The sequence below is a fragment of the Crocodylus porosus genome, unplaced genomic scaffold, assembly GCF_001723895.1.
Source record: "Crocodylus porosus isolate Cpor-Errol unplaced genomic scaffold, CroPor_comp1, whole genome shotgun sequence".
Taxonomy (NCBI): Eukaryota; Metazoa; Chordata; order Crocodylia; family Crocodylidae; genus Crocodylus; species Crocodylus porosus.
Genome location: NW_017728906.1, coordinates 92,405,548 through 92,428,371, shown reverse-complemented (window position 1 = coordinate 92,428,371; position 22,824 = coordinate 92,405,548). Strand labels below are relative to the sequence as shown.

The following is a 22,824-nucleotide window of genomic DNA, read 5'->3' as shown; positions in this document are numbered from 1 at the left end:
CAGAGACATTCTGGCTGCTGGTATAAGTAGTAGAGTCCTCACTACTCACTGCAACCTTTTATCTATACTCTTCCCATTAACTCATCTTGTGTAGGTCTACTCAACAGATTCCACAGAACATGTGCTGGTTTTTAAAAAGAACCAGGCAGAAATGTTTCTGTCCTGGACACTGGAGTGTGTATGCCCCATACTCATTCTCACAGTAAACAGTTACACTCTGCCTGCTTGGCAAAATAGAGAAGAGAAACTGCCAGAGCTTCCTGTTGTGGAGGGACATCCCTCCACAACAGCTGGAGCTTGTTAAGGTATAAAAGAAAGAGGAATCTTAAAACGTGAACTTCATATAGTTTCTCTTCAATCCCAGTGGGAAGAAAACTGATATAAAGGGTTCATCTTTAAGACATGTACCAGCTAATAATTCTAGTAGGTGAACTAATTGAAGGGTACTGGGGGAAGTGCGAGGCCCTTTCCTACAACAGAACTACTATCCCATATACTTCTCAAATCTCCCCTGTGGTTTTCTGCTCTTCACCTGAGGGGTAAAGAGCAGACAGATGTAGACTAATGAATAGTCTGATCTCAAATTACAAGGACTAAAACTGTGCTTGCGAATTTAAAAGTCACATAATGACAGAAAAATAAGGCTGTACCAGTTACAGAATTTTTTCTATTACCTAATCTCCATTTTGTCAACTTCATCGGCATCTTCCACATCAAAATGGGATTTTTTGTTGTAGCTGCTGGGTCTTGTGACCTGGTATGAAGGACACATAGTTAGAACATGAATTCTGTGAAGCAGGAGATCTCACAAAGCTCTCAGCACATACAGATAGCCTACATTCATCTTTAACTTAACCTCTGATTCTGCAAACTTTTAAGCATATTTGAGCAGGGATCACTCCTGTAGAACTGGATGCAGAATCAGAACCAAGAATAATTATACCAGACTCCAATATTTTTTCTGTATAGTGAGGGAAGGAATCTATCAAATCTTTGACTCTAACATTTACACAGACATATAGAATCACACAAGAGAGGTATCACCAATATTTAGAAGTTTGCTTAAAAAAAAAAAGAAAAGGAAACAATTCAGTGATCAAATTTCCAATACAGGCTCTTAACAACAGATATTTTTCTACTCTGTAAAAAGGTACATTGAAAAGATCTGCACTTCCACTTCCCAACACATCTATTTTAATTGGGGCAATTTAAAAGCGGGACATGCTGCCTACCCGAGTTTGAAATCAGCGTATTGTATCCCTTTGCCACCCCCATCCCCAATTGTGCAGAGGAGGTAATTTTCTAAGAGAGATGATGCTGGGGTTCTACACTTCAGAATACAGGACTGAACTCTTAAACTTCTTAATAACAGAATACAACTTCTCTTCTCCCCCAGCTAAACCTGCAGCGTGAGAAAACAAAAACAGCAAAGCATATGCACCAAAGAGAAACTGCAAAAGTAGCCACAAGGTAAAAGTTTTAATTTGGAGATATCTAAAAATCTGTTTGCTTCTAGCACAGCAGAGTAAAAATGCTTTGAGCTTTGTTTTGACCGTGGTGACAGAAACTTGAGGAAAAAGCACCCCACCCAGCCATAACCACAGCAAACTGTTTAAATACTAGCAAAAAGGCTTCATATGCACCTGGGCACTGAACCCACTCAGCAGCTCATCATTATTATAGATTTAAAATCTTCTTGTGGCTTAGTACTTCCCACCCACAAAAATGGCTCTTATTATAAGCTTAACTTCTTTTTTTCCTGTACATCACTAGATGCATACAGAAAAAGATAATGATTTAACTGAGACAGAAGAATCAGAAAAGGCTGTTTAGCACATGAACTCCAATCAGCAGCATTATTTCTGCTCCTTAACCAGGTAATAGGTGAAATCTAAAGGGGACTAGAAGTGCTGGTGACCATGTTCCTCAATTATAAATTTGATTTAAATGCACCTGGGATCCACAAAGCACTGTAATTTAAACATGCTACATCATTTCAGCAGCTCTGCACAAATTTCTCTACTCCACCCTACAAACCACTTCAAATGATGCTTCAAGATATTATCCTGTTCATGGCCCCAGCCACGCTACTGGAAATTACATTTCTACTCTAAGGCTACCCATGTAGTTAGGGATAATAAAGCAAAAATGTTTTGTTGTGCTTGTATACTTACATGTTACCATACAACACTCGTTAATCTGTGTAGGCCAGACCTAAAGGTTCAACCAATGCAAACAGAGCAGTATTCTTATAAAAGTATTTCTGCAATGAGCACTAATTCAAAGAACTGAATTAGGAATTCCAGGCTAGGGGAAACAGGGTGTTAGCTTGCCTTTAGCCTACCTTTATGACCCTCCCAATTCTCAGCTGCTCTGCAGTCAGAAAGGCTGTCTATACAATGTCAGCCTTTCACTATATCTTAGCAAGCATGTTCTGTCCTCTCCACCCCTAACCCATGCTGTCCTGCCCTGGCACACCTCTTACAAGGTTTGTGAAGGGGTCCTTGGTTCCTGCACAAGAGGATCTCTTCCACAGCCTTTTAGCCCCTACAGGGCTCTAAAGGCTGCTGTAGCATTTTTGCTCAGCATGTATGGACTGGGGAAGTGGTGACTGTCTTGCTCTAAGCACCAGGTGCAAGTTTCACTTGCAACTCCCCTTACATCTGACCCTGTCAAAAAAAATGACTCCACTGAAGCCAAACCTGCAATAAGCAGCACAAGGCAATACAAAAAGCCAACATTTTTATTTTGGGGAGGAAAATACTCAATGTATTGACATTCAAATATTGTCCCCCACCTTGGGTTCATAGAGGTCAGCATGAATTCCAGCAAAGCCATCACAGGGAGGCAACCTGGGGTCATATTGTCAACTGATGGCAATTGATGGATCTCCACTGGATCAATCTATTATGCCATCTTACACCAGGTGTAGACATGGTCCTATGATGTCATCACCTGCCTGCAATTTCCAGGGCATGAAATTTGCTCCCAAGACAGCAGAAGCCAGTGTAAAACAGTGATGTTCTCCTTTGGATAATGAGCAAAATTATGGACACAGAAAGAAGTATAGAAAAAGACTTCACAAGTAACAGAGTACATACTACACTGCTTAGTCAGAATGCTAGAAGAGAGGATCAGGGCACTGACTCCATCCAGCTTTCAGCTCTTTTCCCTCCTGTAGTTAGGAGTTTTTGAAGTAGAAATTGCAGAGATTAGCTTCCTTTAAACTTCTGCTACTTTTTTTCTTTTTTTTTTTTAAATACAATGACCATCCCACTGACACTAGTGCTCGTAACACCTGGAAAAGGTAAGCCTCTCAGGGCTGGTTTAGAAATCATAGTACTTTAACTGAAGTCTAACACATGCTGGTTTATAATGAGCTTAGATTGGTTTCAACTTCCATGACTAAATTTAAACAGAATCTAATAAAACTGGACAAACTTATGTGTGACCAGACAAAGCTCTGCTGGTTGGGTGCTTACTTAGCTGGGTGGGTGCTAACTAGACTACAGATTATATGAATTTAGTAAGGCTGCCTTTTATGCACTAGGGCATATCTTCATTACAGAGCCCTGAATTCTACTTCTACCTGCACAGAAAGTCCTTTAAGTTTAAGCTATAGCTAGTGTACTTGAAGCTACAGGCCTGAGGTCAGGCTTCTCCCCAGCCCAGGCTGGCTACCTGCCCATTTTGTAGGAGAAAGCAGGCTAATTAAGCCTCCTGTGCTCAGAGCTCCAGCCCTATCCCTAGATTCTACCTAGACCAGCATTCTTCAACCTGTGGGTCATGAGTCAAAAATGGGTCACAAGAATACATGAAAGGGCTGTAACAAACTTGAAAAATACAGCAACAAACTTTGAAGGAGAAAAAAATGTGGGCAATTGTGGCTTTTCCTTTGCAGGCTGGCAGAGCTCCAGCCTGCAAGGGGCTGCTTCGCCTCCCCCCCCCATACTCTCCCCCTGCCCACACACTGTGGGGCTGGAGCCTGGAGGCAGGGAGCAATGAGTTGGTAGTGAGGGGCACTGGGTTGGGACTGGCCATCAATGTTTACAAATGGGTCTTGATACAAAAAGGTTGAGAACCACTCACCTACACTGTGCTCTCTGATAATCTCCACCCATCTTCTGCACCAAAATCTCCTATACTGCTTCAGTGCTTTAATTCTAAAACTGCCTGCTCCATCTTGGCTGCATGCAGAGGCATAGAAATCAGTCAGGTGTGCTATGAATCATTATGTGGTTTCCAGAATGAATTCCTTAATTACATTCTCATTAAAAGTTCTTGCTGCCAAATGTTGTTTGCTTCTGCCTTGAAAACCACCTGCACTGAAATGGAGTTCCCCATTCTGAAGTTATTTCTATACAGTATTGTTCATGTGTCACTGTCATTGACAGCAGCTTCATAACAGGTGAAAAAGCATGAGACAAACACCTGTGAATGAATCTACATGCTGCTGTTGTTTAATGCACTACTAATGTCTTGGATATCTTGCCAGAAATCCAAGCCAGCACATGGGCTAGACAGCACCAGTTATTTCAGGTCTAGCACTGACATGGGTTCACAGTGGGCACTACTCCACTTCTCCTAGGTTAATGCAGGCTACCTGTTCTGTGAAGTACCTTAGAAACGATCTGCTCATTTGCTATCCTAGTCAATCCACCTAATACAGTTGCAGTTTATATTGGCAAATATGGGATTTTGTTTTTCATAGTATAAGTTGTATCCTGTCCTGCCATGCCAAAATATACCATACTGACAAACGCATGCTTCTGCTAGCCCAACTGTCTCTGCCCAAAGGGGCAGATCCTAATTCCACCCTGCTCAAGGCTCTGAAAAACTATTAATGCAAAGGGCTGGAGAGAGAGGAAGGTTGGACAGGGGGAGGACTCACCATTTTTGTGACTTAGTCTTAGGGTCAAGATAAAGGTACACTGCAAAAATTGGCAGGTTAACAGTTCTTCAAAGATGTAAGCAGTAAGGAATAGATCACACTTGGGTATTTAATAGATGGAATTGGATCTGGCCTTTAGACTTTTGCTGGGATGAAAGTGTCATTAAAATTCAAGCCCCTAAATAACACTACTATGGCTGCAGGAGTTCTGAATGCAGACCAGGCCTGATCAACATAAGGTACACTGGGAAATGAACTTTTCTTGATGCTATAACTACATCTACGATGTGGCTTCTGCCAGCATAACTATACTGGGTTGATGTATTTTTATTTCCATTCTCATAACCAATTTAATTGGCAAAGCTTATAAACACAGATCAGGCCTAAATCACGTGTGATAAAAATAAAAATATTTACACTTTATAGACAAAGGATACCAAATGAAAAAAATCTGAAGAACTGTCTTAGGGATGTAGGTGAAATCTAAAGAACTCCCTACTACTCTTACCAAGATAAAAAAGGAGCTCTTCAAATGGGCTATTTCTGGACTAATTGAAAATACTGTACATTACAACAAGTTCTCTCTATTTCACAGAGCTGAAGAGAAAGCTTTGGTGTTACAGAAGGCTGTCAAGGCACTGAGGCATTCCATTTTGAATGGGTTACCCCCATTGCTTTTAAAGCTCTTTATAGTTCCTGTAAGACAACTCTCCTACCACTGACCATAGACGATAGGGCGGAGCAGCTATAAAACCAGAGTCTGGAAAATACTTGCTTACCAGTTCTCATTCAAAAGATGGCTGAGTAGGGAGGGCTGAATTAGTGGCAACTAAAAAGCCTGCTCAAGAGGACAGACTACCTAGAAGACTTGACTCTAATCATCTGAAAAAGTGACATGCTGCTGTCTCAGCAGACAGCTAGTCTGATCCTGGATGCTTCTGTCTCTCGCCTGGGGTTTGAATCAGTCTTCAAAGGAGACAGCTGGCACAACATGGAGCAAGATGCTGTGCCAACTATCTACAGTGTAGTATTTCAGCTTATCACCCATTCCTTTGAAATACCAACCTCAAAATAAAACACTTCATCAAATTGTGGATTGTTGGTCTTCTTTTTGACTTTAGTCTTTTTGGCTTCAGATCTGAATTAAGGACAGGGGAAGAAAAAACAACAACAACAAAAACACATTAGTAGAAGCATATGCCTCAATGCAGCTACGGAATACTGAAGTAGCCCATGTGCTTGATTTATTTATTTTTATCTGTAACTCCATGCAGCATGCAGAGAGACAGACTCTTTGTAATGGAAAATATCATGGGAATACATATTTAAGAAACAACTTAAGCATGTGTACATATTAAAAAGTGCAAGTATTTACAGCTATCATCCACATTTGGAAACACACACCCTCCAGCCCAGATCCTGCGAACTGCTCTGTCAGGGAGGACTCTAAACCCACACAGAGCAACTTGTAGGAAGTGGGCCTTGTGTAGTAATATCCAGGGGACAGAGTTTTACCCTGTTCAGTTCTGAAAGAAGAAAGACTCCACAAATTCTTACACTTTAAAAACACACAAGGATATAGGCAAAGAGCAAGGATGTACCGGGCCAGAGACAAAAGAGGAGCTCCCCTTTGCATATCACAGCGCTTTTCAAGAAGTGCTACAAGTTACAGTTCCCTGGATCCAACAGAAATTCATTGTTGGGTTTGGGATTTGGGGATTCTAGCTGCTTGCAGCAAGCCTGCAGCCTGGTCTCTGTAGCGATGCTACTCCCTTCTTCCAGCCCAGATGCTGTTTTCAGAATGCGAGGGAGGAAAGGGAGAAAAGGGAAAAGAGGGAGCTCATTCTTTGGGTTCTCCAGCCAGCGCTGGAGGGTGGAGTGGGTGGATCGGAGCCCTCCCACCTCAGCAAGGGGGAGGAAGGGCCTCCAAGCCACCTGCCCCACCCTCCAGCACTGGCTGAAAAACCCCCAGACCATACTCCCTCCACTCCCTTTCCTCTATCCCATTCTGAAAACAGCAACAGGCTGGGAGCTCCACAGACACAAGTTACAGAATGCAGTCTGTTTTGAAGCATGCTCATCTGAACCCTCATTCAATGACAAAGACAGAAGGCCCATTTAAAGTGGTTTGCAGCTGTTCGCTGGTTTAGTCATGGCTGTAGACTGCTTTTTGGGGCCAGTTTAGGCAAAAATTGTCACTTCTGTCTGTGTCCTGTAGGTTTTGGATTTTTAGCTGTATGTGAAGTCAAAGGCCCCTGTCACACACTACTCTGAAGGCATGATTAACCAGTAACCTGGTCACATGTTCATACAACGAATGGCTCAATAACATGGGGAATAAACTACAAAATTATTGCTCACATTTTGCATAATAATTTTGTGGCTAGTTCTTATCACATCTTAAATTGAACATGTGGCCAGGGCATTCCCTGGGCTGGGAGTGCCAGTCTGCTGATTGGTGCTCCCAGCCTTAGGAGCACTAGTCCACTGACTGGTGCTCCCAGGTGTGGGTGCACTAGGCACCCAGTTTGCTACTTGCTAGTACAGGGGGATCATGATCCTGGGCTCCCATTGCATTGGCAGTAAGGCACAATTTGGGTCTGATTCTTGATTCCAACAACCATGCCTCCTCCCATCCACATGTAGCATGGCAGGAGACACTATTGTTGAGACCCTGTGGTACCAAATCCCATCACATCTTGAAATGAACATCTGTTAGCAGTCTAAGGAATGTTTCAAAGGATTTAAATAATGAAAAATGCTAAATAACTCTCCCAGGAAGATTGAAGAGGGCTTTTAAAGAAACATTTTAGCACACACTCATTTATTCATTTCTTTAAAAATATTCAGTTTTCAAAATATTTCATTATTTCATATTTTTGGACCCGTCATGAAGTTTATATATAATTTTTCCCCAATATACTGGTAAAAGCAGTAAAGGCCTCTGCTTATCCAGGGGTAAAACCAACCTGAACAGAGCAAGGATCCCCAGGACTAGTCGATGGGCGTCTTGGTCCTGATATGGAGGTCAAGCTCATGGTCCATTCAGCCCTTGGCATCAACTGACAGTGCCATCAAACATGCTAGCTGTGGCTGTATTTTAGAATGTAGATACCTGGCCATTAGCCTTTGGACTGAAGCAATCAATTTGGTTTACAAAAGCCAGCAAGCAGCTATCAGTAGATAACTTCCAACATCTATAAAGCCAGACTCAGTTTGATCCAGCCAATTAGAACGTAAAAGTTCCCTCTCTCTTTACCAGTCCCCCGAGCCATCCAGATTCTCTGCAATTTATCAGAAGTGAGAAGGTATGAAAGCTGTGTTAGTAAAAGTTAGAGGGATACAAGCATCATGGGAATTTTTTTTAAACAAAAAAGCACATCTTTGGACACGTCCTTCATTTCTTACTCTGAAAAGCAACTTACACTGAACTGCTATAATTTCCCACCTAACATTATTATATTATTTTATTGTGGGGAAGGAAGTCTGGCTTTAATTCCCAGCTTTGCCACAAACTTCCTGTGTGACACTGAGCAAGCCACTTAGCCTGAGGTATGCTTCTGTTTCTCATCTATGAAATGTAAACAGTGCCATTTCCTATCTGTGTATTTAGTCAGTCTGTCTTAAATCTTTGGGATGGGGAGTGTCCCTTACTCTATTCATTTAGTTCCTAAAAATGGGCCTCCAATCTTGTCTGTGACCTCTAGGCTCTATACTAGCACACAAATGTATGCTAATAAAGTTGGCTAATACTTATTACTTGGTGCTGCACATGACGGATTAAACACAGTTCCTCCACAAAGATAGAGGAGGCACTAACAAAGAAAATAACTTGAGATTAAAAAAACCTCACTACTGTAACAAAGAACCAAGCAATAAGAGATACTAATTACTTCCAGGATATAACATGTAGTTGCCTATCCCATCCCATCAGTCACAAATGTCAGTCAGCTTTTTTGTTGTTGTTGTTTTTACAGATAAGTACATCTTAAAGGGGAGAGGATTAGAAAACAGGATATGGAACAGTGTGATTAAGACATGGACAATTACTGGGCAATTACTAAGCAACAGACAGGAGTGAGCTGTATGCTTTTGAATCAAGTAGGAAAAACAGTGATGGGAAGATGACAGAGGTAAGCCTTGTATGTTGGAGATAGACAGTACTGTTTGCCTCCAGCCCCGTAACGTACAGAGTCATATTAGTTGAGTTAAACCATACCACTGGACTTTGAGACAAGGAGTGCCTCTACGTGTCGCCATATGGCAACATTGTTACAAAGCTGTGCTTCAGTACTTCTTTTTGGACGTACTAATGTATGGTGCAATAACCACCTGTAGTGCGCTGTGCTCATGGTTAGATTTCACTGCTACACCACCATAGCAGCACACTAAAACAAAAACAGGGGAGTGTGCCACTACAGCAACGTAGCTGCCAACCATGTGCAGACCCACATGATCACTATGTTGTTATAGTGCACCCAAGGAAAAGTAAAGACAATTAAGACTAAAAGAGAAGCCAAAAAGCTCATTTTAGTAATCATGTTAATAATATTCACTTGGTGTCATTTAAACAAGGCAGTCATTTCAAACATTTGATGCATATCGCCCAAATATTGTGGCCATTATGTTGGGTGCAATTTAAAATATCTTGAGAGATTAGGTGTATGGACCAATCAACCTGTTGTGCACCACAAGGCAATTATTTGGCAAGAATGTGTTTCATTTATAACATTTTAACTAGTACTACAGAAAGTTCTGAAGTGTTTGTGCTAATTAGGCTGAATCCTTGAGAGAGAACAGCTCAGCTCTGTTTGTAAAACAACTCTCCTGATAAGCAGAGGCACAAATGAACTGCTGACACCCCCAAAATCTAATTACAGAATGTACCAATTCAAGCCCCTGTTTAACATTATTATTAGATTAACAGTTAAGATCAACAGCACTGAATATTAACTATTTAGGCCCTGTCCTACCATTTTTATCTGAATAGGGTCATATACAGCATTTTCCATAGATATTGAGGTGCTTATATATACACACCTCCAAACTGAAAGGATTCCAAATATTAAAATCAAAAGTGGCCTAAAGCAGAAGTAAAAACCCAAATAATTTAGTCTTTACCTCATACAGAACAAGCAAGTTGTTTGAACACTGACTTCCAATTGCCAGGTAAGAAGTGATATCAGTTAAAGTATATTAATTAAGGCATAAATTAAGTACTCTGCAAGAGTTCATTTACTCTATAAATATTCAATACTTTAAACTATCAACACTGATACAAGCCTTAAGGCATTTGCTTGGTGTAGCAGACATACCTAAATCCTCTGTTCATATCAGAAATCAAATTTCTATTAGCTGAAAGGAAACAAACGGCAATTTTTCATTACAATTCTACAATGGGAAAGCCCTTGAGCTTTCACTACTCACCTGTATGGTCCAGCTAAGGTCACAGTGGCATAGGGGTCACACTGTCCATTCACGATTGGCAGGCCTTGGCACTCGAGGACTCTACAGGAAGGAAATAACACCCATGGATTCAGATGAGGTTGAAGGGGCAACTGAAGTTGGTTACCTCCCTTTTCACTATCATTTTCAGAATGCTCACTATTAGTAAAGGATCAAAGTGCCATAAAGCACAATCCCATTTTTTTCTTTCCTTAGGGCAAAAATTATTTTTCAGTTTACACAAGCAATATCAATGAGGTCACAAAGCAGCATTAAAAGTACAGGGAAATCTCAATTTGAACACAATTTATAACACCCCCAGTATTAGTAACAATTCAAGATTCTGTAGAGACCATCATCCAGGCGACACAAACACTTCATGTTTGAATTTCTTATAACAATTTCTTATAACATAAAAATTGAGGTGCATTTGTACATGGCTAATAGGTGCTGTTTTAAGATAGGAAAACACATTAGACATTCTGGCAATAATCAAACAATGTGCACCACAGGTATAGTGGCCTTTGTGACTGAACAAAAATAAACAGCATGCCCTAATAAACAGCCAATATAAGTATGACCTATCTTTCTCTCAAGTAGTAAAATATTAAAACAATAGAACTCAAAGAATCAACACAAGTGTTTTTAGCTTCATCTTGAAGAGGTCAAGGTACTGTGGAAACAGAACACAACTAAAAGGGTTGGCACCCAACTCAGACCCCTATGAAGAAGACATCTTTCAAGGTAAAAAAAACAAACTAACTTGCAGCTGTACCTTTCCTACTTGTACACACACTACATTAGTTCAGCTTCTGGTTTCAAAATGTAAAAGCTTGAGAAATGTAGAATTCATTGATTAAAAAAAGAAAAGAAGAGAAAAAATATGCTCCAGGACTCCCTTTCAAATATGTGGGGCTGTTGATTGGAAGGGGACTGAAATAAAACTTCAGGAAAGTGGAGCGATGAGAAGTGCAAGCACTGAGAAGGAATATGCACATGTGAAACATACAGGAAAGAGAAGCAAACACTTCCTCTTCTTTAGAAGTTTTTCACTTTACACTTCATCTTTCATTAATATTTAATCCTATCCTTACTACAGCATTGTAATCCAATTTATACATTGGATTTTATTAAATTGAATTCATTTATTTATATACACTCAGATATAAAAGTCTTCACTTAACAGATAAGAGAGCGTCATGCTTTAAAACATCTTGTGAAATGAAGAGGGAAGGTCACACAAACATTTTCAATAGTGGGAAGAGCCAAGATAAAATTTTCATAAATTAAAATGTGACATTTGCCCAGTAGCTTAGTAAACATTGCATCAGATCTAATCAAACTGTGGAGTAGCTGGATGCTGCCTGAGTCAATTCAAGACTACAGGTTGGCTACATAGAAAGTTATACCATATAAACTAAAGTGTGAATTTGAACAGATATAATTATATCGCATAACCACACAGATTAAACTTTGTGGGTGTAACTGAAAACTTGCCCCTTGCAAACAAGCCCTAAGCTTTTCTGGGCCACTGCTCAACTCAACACTGCACAAGGTCCGTATTTCCCCAGTCTTACTGACATACCTCACTAGAACCCAGAGCTTCCCAACTGGGAGTCTCGTATTAGTTTTACCCTCATTACCACATTCCAATTTATGGAATATCTTTTCTTGATGCACTGCTGTAAGCAAATGAAGAGGAAACTCTCTCTTTGATTGGTTCTGAATGCTCTAGTGAAACCAAAGTTCAAAACTGTAACAAAAGTAGACACCCTCACCAAGAGGTGTACTGGACCATTACGTCCTGGTTTTATTTGGGCTCTGCTATGACCTGGTTATGCATCTACCTTCTGCACAGGTAGAATCTGGCTAATTGACACTTAAGGGTACTGCCACATAGGAACCACATTTAAAGCCATAAATGCTGCCTTGACACAACTGGGAATAAAGAACACCGGCACCAAAAATCCTTAAGTCAACGGATATACTGAATGGCTCAACCCACCCCACTGCAGAACTGAAATGCACGCAACATAGCTGTGATTAAAAAGAGCAAAGAAAGTGAATGCTAGTGGGGGCCAACCTTTTTGGCAGGAGTCCCACAAATTAAGCCCAGTGCCCTCCACAAGTGCCGCTCTGATCCCCTTCCTCTGCCCAATTCACTGCTCTGCTCTCTCTTCCTTGTCTTACCTGCCACTGTGCTACCTGCCCCTTTCCTGATCTGCTGCATACCAGACACAGAGGCTGCTGTGCCACTTGTGATACTTGTACCACAGGTGGGCCACCCACCCCTGCTCTGTCCCACCAACTTCTCCCGTGACAGCTAGGTCAGTCAGGAGCATGAAGAGACACGCTCCCTGACCTCCACAGCTATACTGACAGAAGCCCTTAACATAATGCAATTTTTTGCTATGACTCTCTTAAAAGTAGTAGTTATTTTACTACCGGAGGGTAGTTTTATTATATTAGTACAAAATGCAGCCTTGGTTGAGTAGCTCAGGGGTTTTCAACCTTTTTTTTTTTTTTTAAACAAGTGTACCCCTTCTGCCTCAAAGTTTCAGCTCATGTACCCCTTTATATTTTTTCTCATTTTTAAGGGGCTGGGGGAGGGGAACAGATCGAGGCCCCCATGGTGAGAGAGGAAGTGGGGCTGGAGCAGTTCAACCAGCCAGGTGGTGCATGTGGCCTGCAGAGGGGTGCCACTGTCTTTGTCCCCTGGCCCTGCTCCTGGGAGAAGGCACAGAGAGCGAACTGAGGCGAGGGGCAGGAAGGCGCTGCTGGGTACCATGTGGGGCTGGCAACACCCTGCGTGCCCATCCCGCCCTCCTCCCCCTGCCTGGGTAGGAAACAAAAGTATGGGAATACACTGGAGGAGACACTGGCACAGTGCGCCAGGGCCCACTCCGTCCCTATCCACCTGCTGCATGCGTGTACCACCTATGACCTTTCTAAGTACCCCTAGGGGTACATTTACCCCCAGCTGACAACCCCTGAAGTAGCTGTTTCCACACAAGCCTTTTGCTGGTATAGTACTGCAGGTCTTCCTATGCAGGTAAAGTACTTCCCATGCTTACATATGGCCTAAAACACCTGCCTGGCTGAATGAATCATTAAACAGAAACTTTTCAGCCAAGCCTGTGCACCAATGTCCATCACACTTGCCTGTTTTGCCATTTCTTTAAGGATAGCCTACAAAAGGAAACACTAATCTCAACAGGCTTTCATGAATGGATCACTTCCAACTCGGCTGTCTCCTCACAGGATGAAATAGCAGAGGTCCACGATGCAAGTACAGGTGTCAAGAACACTTTTCTCCCTTTGAATAAGAGCACTTCTTCCAAAAACCATAAAGCCGGCATGCAGAGATGTACTGAGAGCCACGATGAGTCTGAGTTCAAGCAACAAACGTTCTGTTTCTTTTGTGTGCGCAAAGGGAATGAAAAAGCAAAAACAACCTTGAGAGAAGCAGTACGCATAATAACAGGAAACAGGAGTTGACATAAGTTGCACCCAACGCCTCTTTCAACTCATATAAAAACAGTTAACACCTAAGGATCTTGGAGAAAATAGGCTGCAGATTCAAGAGTTTCAGAACTGAGAAAAACAGCTAAGCCTGGAGAAAGACTCATTCTTGCTCCCCTATTTAACTGCAAAAAAAATTCAGCTAGGCACGCATGGGTTTACAGCTTTTGTGCACTCTCACCAGCTGCAGAAAACTTTGTAAACCTGGAAGTGCTCTACATTACAGGCCATTTTCTTTAGTCATGGGAAGGTTGTTAGGTAAATTAAAAATCATGTCTCTCCTCATGTATTAGAGCCCACACCATAATTCACAGGCAGAAGAGGTGTTAGAACAAAAGTTTCAGTTACTCCTCCTAACAGTTAAAGCAGGAGCTAATTCTGACACATGGGTATAAAAGTCACTGAGCTTGTCAATACATATATAAGCTCTTTATACACTTCCCTATTTGCATCTGTAGTACATACATAAAAGCCTTATCACCTCCTTTATAAAGGGTGGAGGGGAGGGCATGGATTGGTGTGGTTTCTAGGAAGCAATGAAAAGAAATCAGTAAAAAGTATTACATTCATTTTCAAACAATATTATTTGTATGCTTATTTGTATGCTAAGCCAATGACAAGAAGCCAAAGTTGAGCAAGATTATTCAGTACCTAACAGGCTGGGTTGCTAGACTCCAAAGGAAAAACTTCTGGCAGCTGCTAGAGCCTCTTTAGTTCAACTCTTAGCATCTGATAGTGCCAAGTCTAGAGCCTGGATAACAGTTAGCTACCTCTTGTACAGCTGGGAGGGGCTGGGGTCATATGGTAGGTCATATGGGAAAACTCTCAATGCAGCTGCCTCACTATATTTTGCCTGTGGCTTAAAAAATTAACAGGTTTCAAGGAACAAGAACAAAAAGATTTCAGTTTCAAAAGTGGTTTGCAACTGAAAGCTTCATAACAGTATATATCTTATAGAAAATTGCAGAAAGGTGGGGGGAAGGCAAAGAAAGGAAAATGGGGTGCACTGTTTTAGATATACTCTCTGTCCTTTCCATGGAGCGGTCATAAAAGTTCACGGTAAAGAAAGGAGGAACCTTTGCACAAAAGACAACATGCCACACCTCAGAGAGAATAAACCCGCCTGCTGCTTAGAGACTTCCAAGCATGGGGAGTAAACCACCGTGGACCTTTCCTTCACAACAGAAGCTGGGAATGGTAAACTCTGGAACCAAGTTTCCATAGGTAGCAAATCATTCAGCTAGGGGTCGGTCACCTTTAGAGCAGTGTTTCTCCACGTTTTTTAGACTTGAGGATTCTTTGGAAAATGCCAGCTCTGTGCTTTCACTTGGTTTTGTTGGATTTTTTTTTACTACAGAAAAACAATAGAGCAACTTTTCTATTGCAAAGAACTCAGAAAGAGCACAACAGGCCAGAATGCTTATAGCACTAGGGATTCTTTTTTGAAATCTCTGGGTTTATCTTGTGAATCTTGTTTGCAGTACTAAGATTGCATAGCACCCTGCAGCACCCTTGAAAGAGTTCCAAGGCATCTCAGGGCACCGCGGCACCCTGGTTGAGAATCACTAGTTTAGAGCATCAGGCTGGGTGCTTGTGACCTAGCCATCACCACAGGCTGCCAGTCCACCACTCCCACAACTAATCCCCTGCAACTCTGATCCCCTCACACTGCTCTTGCACCCTCAACTTACCAAGTGCCATGGTGAATACTAACCAGGGACACCAAATCTGGCAGCAAAGGACAGAGCAGGAGGCCTTAAGTGGCTGCTTTAATGTAGCTCCTTTAAATTCTCCCCCAGCAAATCAGACCTTTGCAGATCAGTTCCAAGCTCTTCACAGGCAACATGCTGCCAACCCCTAATTCTGCCTAGTGATATAACGCAGGCTGATTCAAGCATGCAAGATAGTCTTTCCCCTCCCTCCCTTCCACATCCCTTCCTTGAAGTAGCAAGTGGACAGAGGTAGATAGCATACAATTATCAAAGGTGCATGCTGTATGTACTCATGTTGAGGTCTATATGTGCATATCAACTGCATGAAGCCAGAGAAATAGAAACAGTGCTATTTGTAGAGAAGTTAGGACCAACTTAGTGCCAGAATATGACTCCTATGTAGAAGAAAGGAAGCTAGAGCAGACAAGGGAAATATCAGTGTTTAATTTATCATTTAGAACCACAGTCCGTTAGGCTTATTCCCCTACAAGTTCTCTTACCTTGCTGGCAAGTCTGATGTCTGCTGTGCATGGCCAAGGGCCTCCTTCCCTAATCCTTGAAATTCTGTAAATCTTCCCCCCAAAGATAGGACAAGTTTTCCTCTTGACACTCCTGCATCCTTCAAGCATGGGGTGTACATCCACACTGTAGTCATTGCTGTGACTGCGGTTCTTGCAGACATACGCAAGCTAGCTTTAAACCACATACAGTTCAGGCACTGCCAGATATGTACTTACAGTAGCACAGACTTCAGCACAGCTACTACATTCTACCACAGCTACTGAGAGTTAACTGGAGCTAAGGGACGTCTACAACAGCTGAAGTGATTGTAATATAGACATACCTTACGTTACCCCCACTCCCACCTTCTCCACCCTGTGGAAAGACCCTAGAACACTCCTATTAATCAGTTAATGCTAATTAGGCAGCCAATTAAATCTCTCACAGTTGTCATGGTTTACACCAGTGGTGGACAACCTATTCGGACGGTATGCAAAATTAAGCCCCACACCTGTTCCAAGTGCCGCTTTGATCCCCTTCTCTCGCTTGATCTGCTGCTCTGCTTTCTGCTCTCTGCTCTGCCCTGCAATCTGTTCCACCTGTTTCCTGCCCTATTTGCCTCTGTGCTGTCTGCCCCTTCCTAATCTGCCACGTGCCAGCCATGCACAGATGCTGCCTATGCCACTTGTAGGACTCATACCACAGATTGACTTCCCTGGTGTATATATAGTCACATTTTCTCACCCTTTGTGGTTTGCTTTACAGGTAAACAGAGAGAAATCAATACATACATTGATGTATCAATACATTTTTCTGCCTTGATTATGCTGAACAATGAAATCAGATGGCTGCAATGCAAAGTAGTGCCTGATTATCCTGGTATTTTGATCCTTCATGCCTGTAGTTACTGCAGACTCTTATGGTCAGCTTTAAGGACAAAGAGCCAGATGCTACTCTATCTACTCCACAAACTAGAGGTCATGGCTTTTATAGGAGTTGGACTTCAAGTTTCAGAGAAATTCAATTTCCACTAATCTCTGAACTCAGACCAGATATGAGTTTGTGTAGGATAGAGGGTATTCACCAGAAAGTGAGCCAAAATTACTACAAGTACATGAGGAAGGGGCGGAGGAAGGTACGGCGCTCCCTGTATCCAGAAGTGTTTTTTATTGCCTTGCCATTCAATACAACAGACTAGATCTGGGTATATTTCCTTTGTGAACAGACCTTTTCCCAAGGTACAGAACATGCAAGTAACCTTTATTTCTTAATACAACAGTCCTAAATTTGTGCCTGGTCTGATTCCATGTACACCAAAGAAATGGAATCTTTCCTTTCTCTACTGCTTTTGTCATTTTCCTTATGCCCTTAATTTTTTCCCATTTTTCTCTTGCTCTAGCCATGTCCCAGTATGCTAGCTCCTCTACTAAATCTTTAAATGGGGCACTTCCAAAGACTTAAGAGGACCTGGAATAGTTGTTTGCAGTGATGTTACCTGGTGGACTCCACATAGATCTTTGACAATCTTTCCAGGTCTCTGCTAGCCTGAAATTACTACTCCCAGACCAATGCACTGACTTCCTTTGCTGATATGTTCAGGGACTGTTCTTGGAACAGCTTTACAGAAGATCTCTTACTCAGTTTTTTCTGCTGGCAGTCTAAGGAAGCTGGTCAGCTGTATATGTGCATGGCATCAGTGACCTAGGAACATAAACGGCACTACAAAATATTATTTGGGGGGGGCTAGGCAGTGTGGAGCGTGCCCACCTGATCCCTGCCCCTCTGTCCCGCAGGGCTGTTCTGGAGCTGATGTGTGCTGGTGCTGTGTGCAGGACAGTGGGGGAATGTACAGAGGGGTTGCTGGGCGTGGTGCTGCAGTGACGGTGGTGCTGGAGCTGCTGTTGCCAGCCCAGTTTGGGGGGGGCTAAGTCCCATTAGCCCCAGCCTTCTGCCATCTATGCCTGCGGGTTTCTCAGCTGCCTGGAACTCCTGTAGTTATGTCTCCTTGCTACCTTGGTATTTCTTGCCCTCTTCCCTTTTGTGTGGTCACCTACTAAGATCCCCACTCATGGCCAGATACGGATGTAGACTAGAGCTTCTCCAACAGTGCGACCAAATAAATAGCCCCCTTTTCCTGTGGCTAGACATACATTGTTGCCATTCATCCAACCAACCATAGTGATTCAATTGCTCTGTACCCTTCTCCCCCGCCCCCCACATACTGGGGATAATTTTGACTCTTTAGGCACCAGCTTCCTAGTGAGTTCCCTCAGACCTACAAGCTGAGTCTGCCTCATTCAAGGAGCCGGTAAGGAGGCTGATGCTGCCCGACTGATATGGTCTGTGCTCACATTAGGTCCCTTCCTATGGGTCTCTAGACCAGTGGTTCCCAACCTATTTTCCATAAAGGGCCACACTTGCAGCTCTCAATGTATTAGGTGGGCCTTACCCACAAAACTTACTTTCTGTGTATCCGTTCAAAAAATGTTTTAACAAGATGTCACACGGGCTCCAGGTCGAGAATCACTGCTCTAGACAATCATCCTAGGTCAACTGACTGCTTCAGCTCCCTAACCAGGGCTTTCACCCCTCCCCCTTTTCCCCACCAAAGCAAACATTGGTGGAAAACAAGTCTCAAGCAATGAGTATATTCCGTGACGCCTGGCAATAGTCTTCTCTTGCCAAAATTGGTTTCAAACAAAAGAGTACCCAAAGTTCTTACTTTGTTTTGCATGGAGTCTTCCCTCCCCTATCTCCCCAAGACGAAAGGGTTCCTCTAGACCAGAACCCATATATCTGCAATTTTTTGGAACCTGGAGTTGGGTCTCCTGGCTCATGTTCCCCTCATCTTTCTCTGAAGTCCCACCCCTGACACTGAATGTCACTGTGCTATACCCTGGTGAGCTAGGATAAGCTGACTAGCAGGAAACCAGCACAGATGTAATGTTTCTTAGAAAAAAGATGCAGGAGCGTTCATTTTTACCATCCTCACCCAAACTTGTGTGTACTCATGAAATTCTCTTACCTTTCCAGTAAGTCTAAAGTTTTTTAAGGATGCAGAACATAACTTGAGCCCAGTCCCACAAATTCAATACCTTTCTCCTAAACTATCTTTCTCTTGTACAGCTCCTCATTAGCATATACTAGCTTTCTTAGACATTGCCTGTCCTCAGATGTCTTTATATGTGACCCCAGGTCCTTACGCCTCCTGCAGGATATTGGAAAGAGTCAGAGTTAACTGGAACAGTCTTTGGTATTCCACCATATGACAGCTCACTATCATAAAGCTCTAGGACTGGGGCCAGAAATCGTCCAACTTCAAGTACATGGCAAAATTCCCATAAACTCCAGTCAGGCCAATATTTCACCCACAATTTTAACACTGTTAACAACAAAAGAGCCATACTGCATTCCTCATCAACTTCACAAAACTCTTTCATGGGATGGCAGGAGCCCTGCTCCCGAACTTTTACGTGTAACATGCACAATGGCCTCCATAGTATGTCACTGAATGGCATTCCAATTTCAGTGTTTGGTATTCTAGCAGCATTCAGCTACATTAAAGCAAATAAGCAAACACAATTCTAATTTCTCTCTTTAAAATATCCTTTAAATGCCATACAACACACATAGTAGCAGCTAGCATATACAAAGATTACATTGGTTGTAGGCCAGTTTCAATTCCAAATCCTTGCCAACTCCCTCTTTCAATGAATTAGGGACCCAGTTTTGAAAGACCCCTAAGCACATGCTGTCCTGAACAAGGGTTCTTTCCTGAACTGGAATAACCTTTAGTTACATTATCACTATGGTATTTCCTAAGTACTATAGTCTCATCGGGTGTGGAAACTGGCTATCAGGACTGCCTGTAAGGTTCTGTTTAAGGCAAATGCTAACCTCCAATACAAGTGTTCAGCTGACTTCAGCATAAACTGAATTGCTCATGAGTGCAGATTCTGACTTCTGTATTACACATGTGCCTCTTTCTACACAGACAGTTAGTGCAGTAGGAATCCCTTTGGAGTAGAACAAAAAAGAAAGGGAGGACTGTGATTTTTTTAAGGCTCAAACAATTTTCTTTCCCAATGTTTTTTACTAGGGAAATGTTATTAAGTTATAGAGACGATACACAAAGACAACAAATAAAGCATAGCAAATAAGCATACAAATAACAGGGCGAATGTAAAAGCAAAACAAAATTTAATACCTAAAAATTATTAAGAAAGAAGAATATTGCATAGTACTATAATATCCAAGGAAATTTTAATTACATTAAATACAAGAAAAATAGTCATAATTTGTACATGACAATGTACAACGACACTGACAATGCTATTTTAAAGAGGTTGGTTTGTTGGGAGGGGGGCTTGCAGAATTTTTTATAGTGTAAATTACACTGATTTCTTCACCTTTTTGCTGTTTATTAGATATGCTCTCACTGCTGTAACTCAAAATACATAGTTTGGTCCCTGATGTCAGTTTTGAAAAGATTTTTTTTTTTAAAGCCACACATGCCGAGTACCATCTGCTATGCTAAATAAAGGAAACAGTATAAAAACTGTGGCCATGACTACCCAGTACACCGTAGTGCAATGCGGACATGCTCAAGCTAGCTGGGCCAATTTACTTGGATGGAGGGTCACCTCAACCTACCTATATTGCTGCTAGTACCTTCTCAGCAAATTTGGGCATCTACAGAGCACTGCGCTGTACAGATATGCCCTGTGTGTGAACCATACCATTTGTACAATAAAGTTGTACAGTTAAATCATTAAAGCAGTTTAGGCATTTTAAGAGAGACAATTATGCATGAGCTGTAAGTATTCTTAGAGACACCACAGAAAATCTTTTAATTTTCTTAATTATATAAAACAACCTAGCTAACTTTCTTCACTGATGAAAACTTCATGGCCTTAATGAAGATCCATACATAACATATGTATGGATGTGCTTAGTGCACACTGCATCTGGCTTGTCCTTGTTATTACTTTCCATTGATGAGTTAAACAGGTCAGGCAGGAGAATGCAAAAACAAATTACCAGTGAGGAGAAGAAACCATTTCTAGGAGAAAATACTTTTCAAAGACAGAGATCCAAGCATAGAATGCAGGGTGATAAGAAGATGAAAAGTAGAGGAATTGGGGGTGGGGCGTAGAGGAAGAAAGAGAAAGGCGTAAGATGGTTAGGAGGATTGGAGCTAGGTACAGATGTTATACTTATGCTGGTATAAGTACTTGGAAATCGGTCTACACCCATAATCACAGAGGTTCAGCACACACAGACCAGTTTAAAAATGGCAGTTCCTGGTCTAAAATAGACCTAGATGGATGCAGTATCAGACTTAAATGATTCAAGTTAAACTAACCTATTGAAAATCTGTACCAGATCCCCTCCCAGCTGAAGTTAGGTTGCAGTCTGCCACCACCCTGTGCTGTTTTTGGGCAGAGGGCTGCTTACCGTGTTTTAGCAAGCCATCGAGGGCCACATGACAGGCAGCTCAGGGCAGATAAATATTAATTTTCTAAATATTTGAGGGGCCCTGCGGGCCAGATAAAATGGTCTGGCAGGCCGCATCCACCTGCCGGGCCGCATTTTGCCCACCTCTGCACCAAATCCCCTCATTAGCCTCAGCCAAGTCTCCCCCGGAACCGCAGCTCTTGTCTGCGCCTGTCAGTGGGTCTGGGCAGATGTGGGGCGGGGGGACGAAGCAGATGCTCCCACCACACAGGCACAGCCCCAGCCCACACCCCCCCAGCCCAAGCCAGCACAGGTGGAGGGGCCAGGACTGCTGACTGGCCCACTGATGGGGGAGCACCCCAACCTGCTGGCCTCATCTATTCTGTTTGCTCCTGACCTAACCTTAGAATAAAGTGCAAAACGTAGAGCGCTTCCACCTTGGGCTTTAGCATCTGGGAGAATCATCAGAACAGGAAAGTAGTAGGAAGGAATAGATCAGAGCTGAAATTATCCATAGTTAGGGGTGAAGAAGTCCCAGCTCAATACAGTAAGGCTAAAATCCTCATATTCAAGGAGTGGGTGATCCTAAATGAGTAGCTTCAACAGCATATGGAATAAAGAGATGGAGGCAATGGGAACACAAGACAGAAGAACAGAATGGAGGAGGTTGTAATGTGACAAATGACCAGTGTGCAAAGAAACAATTTTAACTTTGACAATAGTGGACTGTGGCAGCATTAAACAGAAGGAAGGAGGGAACATATACATGAAAGAAGTGTAGAAAGAAGACCCGGAGATTAAACAGAAGGCGTAACTCCAAGAGATGAAAGGAAGAATGCTTCTGACAGAACACCAGCTGGTGTTGTTGTGTAAAGCCTCCTATATTCTTGCTTTTGGCTTGAGGACTAGTGTTCGGAGTCATGCGCTGCATGGTGTAAATTTTGACATACAAAGATTCTGGAGGATGGAGTGGGAGAGCAGCGTGAGCATTTCTCAAGAACCGCTGGTTTCCGACTGCAAATCAGTCCCTGAGGCAAAGCTGCTTCCAGGCACTCACTGTGAGCCGACAGTCCTGAAGGAAGGGGTTGCCTGGAAGCTGCCCAATCACCTGATTTTGGGACCAGTGCACGGATGCAAATAAAACCACTTACATTTAAGCATACCCAGATTCCACCTCACTGATTTCCCCTTCCACTGGCAAGCTGTCAATACAAGGGCATGGACAATTGCTACCTAGTGTTCAACAGACAGGCAGTGGTATCAAGAGAAGAAAGGTAAAAGAGAGGAATTCAGAAG

At 42.4% G+C, this 22,824-nt stretch overlaps 1 protein-coding gene across 2 annotated transcripts in view; it reads right to left on the bottom strand.

Moving 5' to 3' along the window:
- The window catches only part of RASA3 (RAS p21 protein activator 3), a 198,070-nt gene that overhangs the window by 37,569 nt on the left and 137,677 nt on the right, over positions 1–22,824 (bottom strand). For both annotated transcript variants that reach the window (XM_019529614.1, XM_019529615.1), the window contains exons 6-8: positions 10,319–10,399; positions 5,957–6,029; positions 675–754 (exon numbers count right to left, since the gene is read on the bottom strand). In XM_019529614.1, coding sequence (XP_019385159.1) covers positions 675–754; positions 5,957–6,029; positions 10,319–10,399 — 234 coding nt within the window. The remainder of the gene's footprint in view (positions 1–674; positions 755–5,956; positions 6,030–10,318; positions 10,400–22,824) is intronic.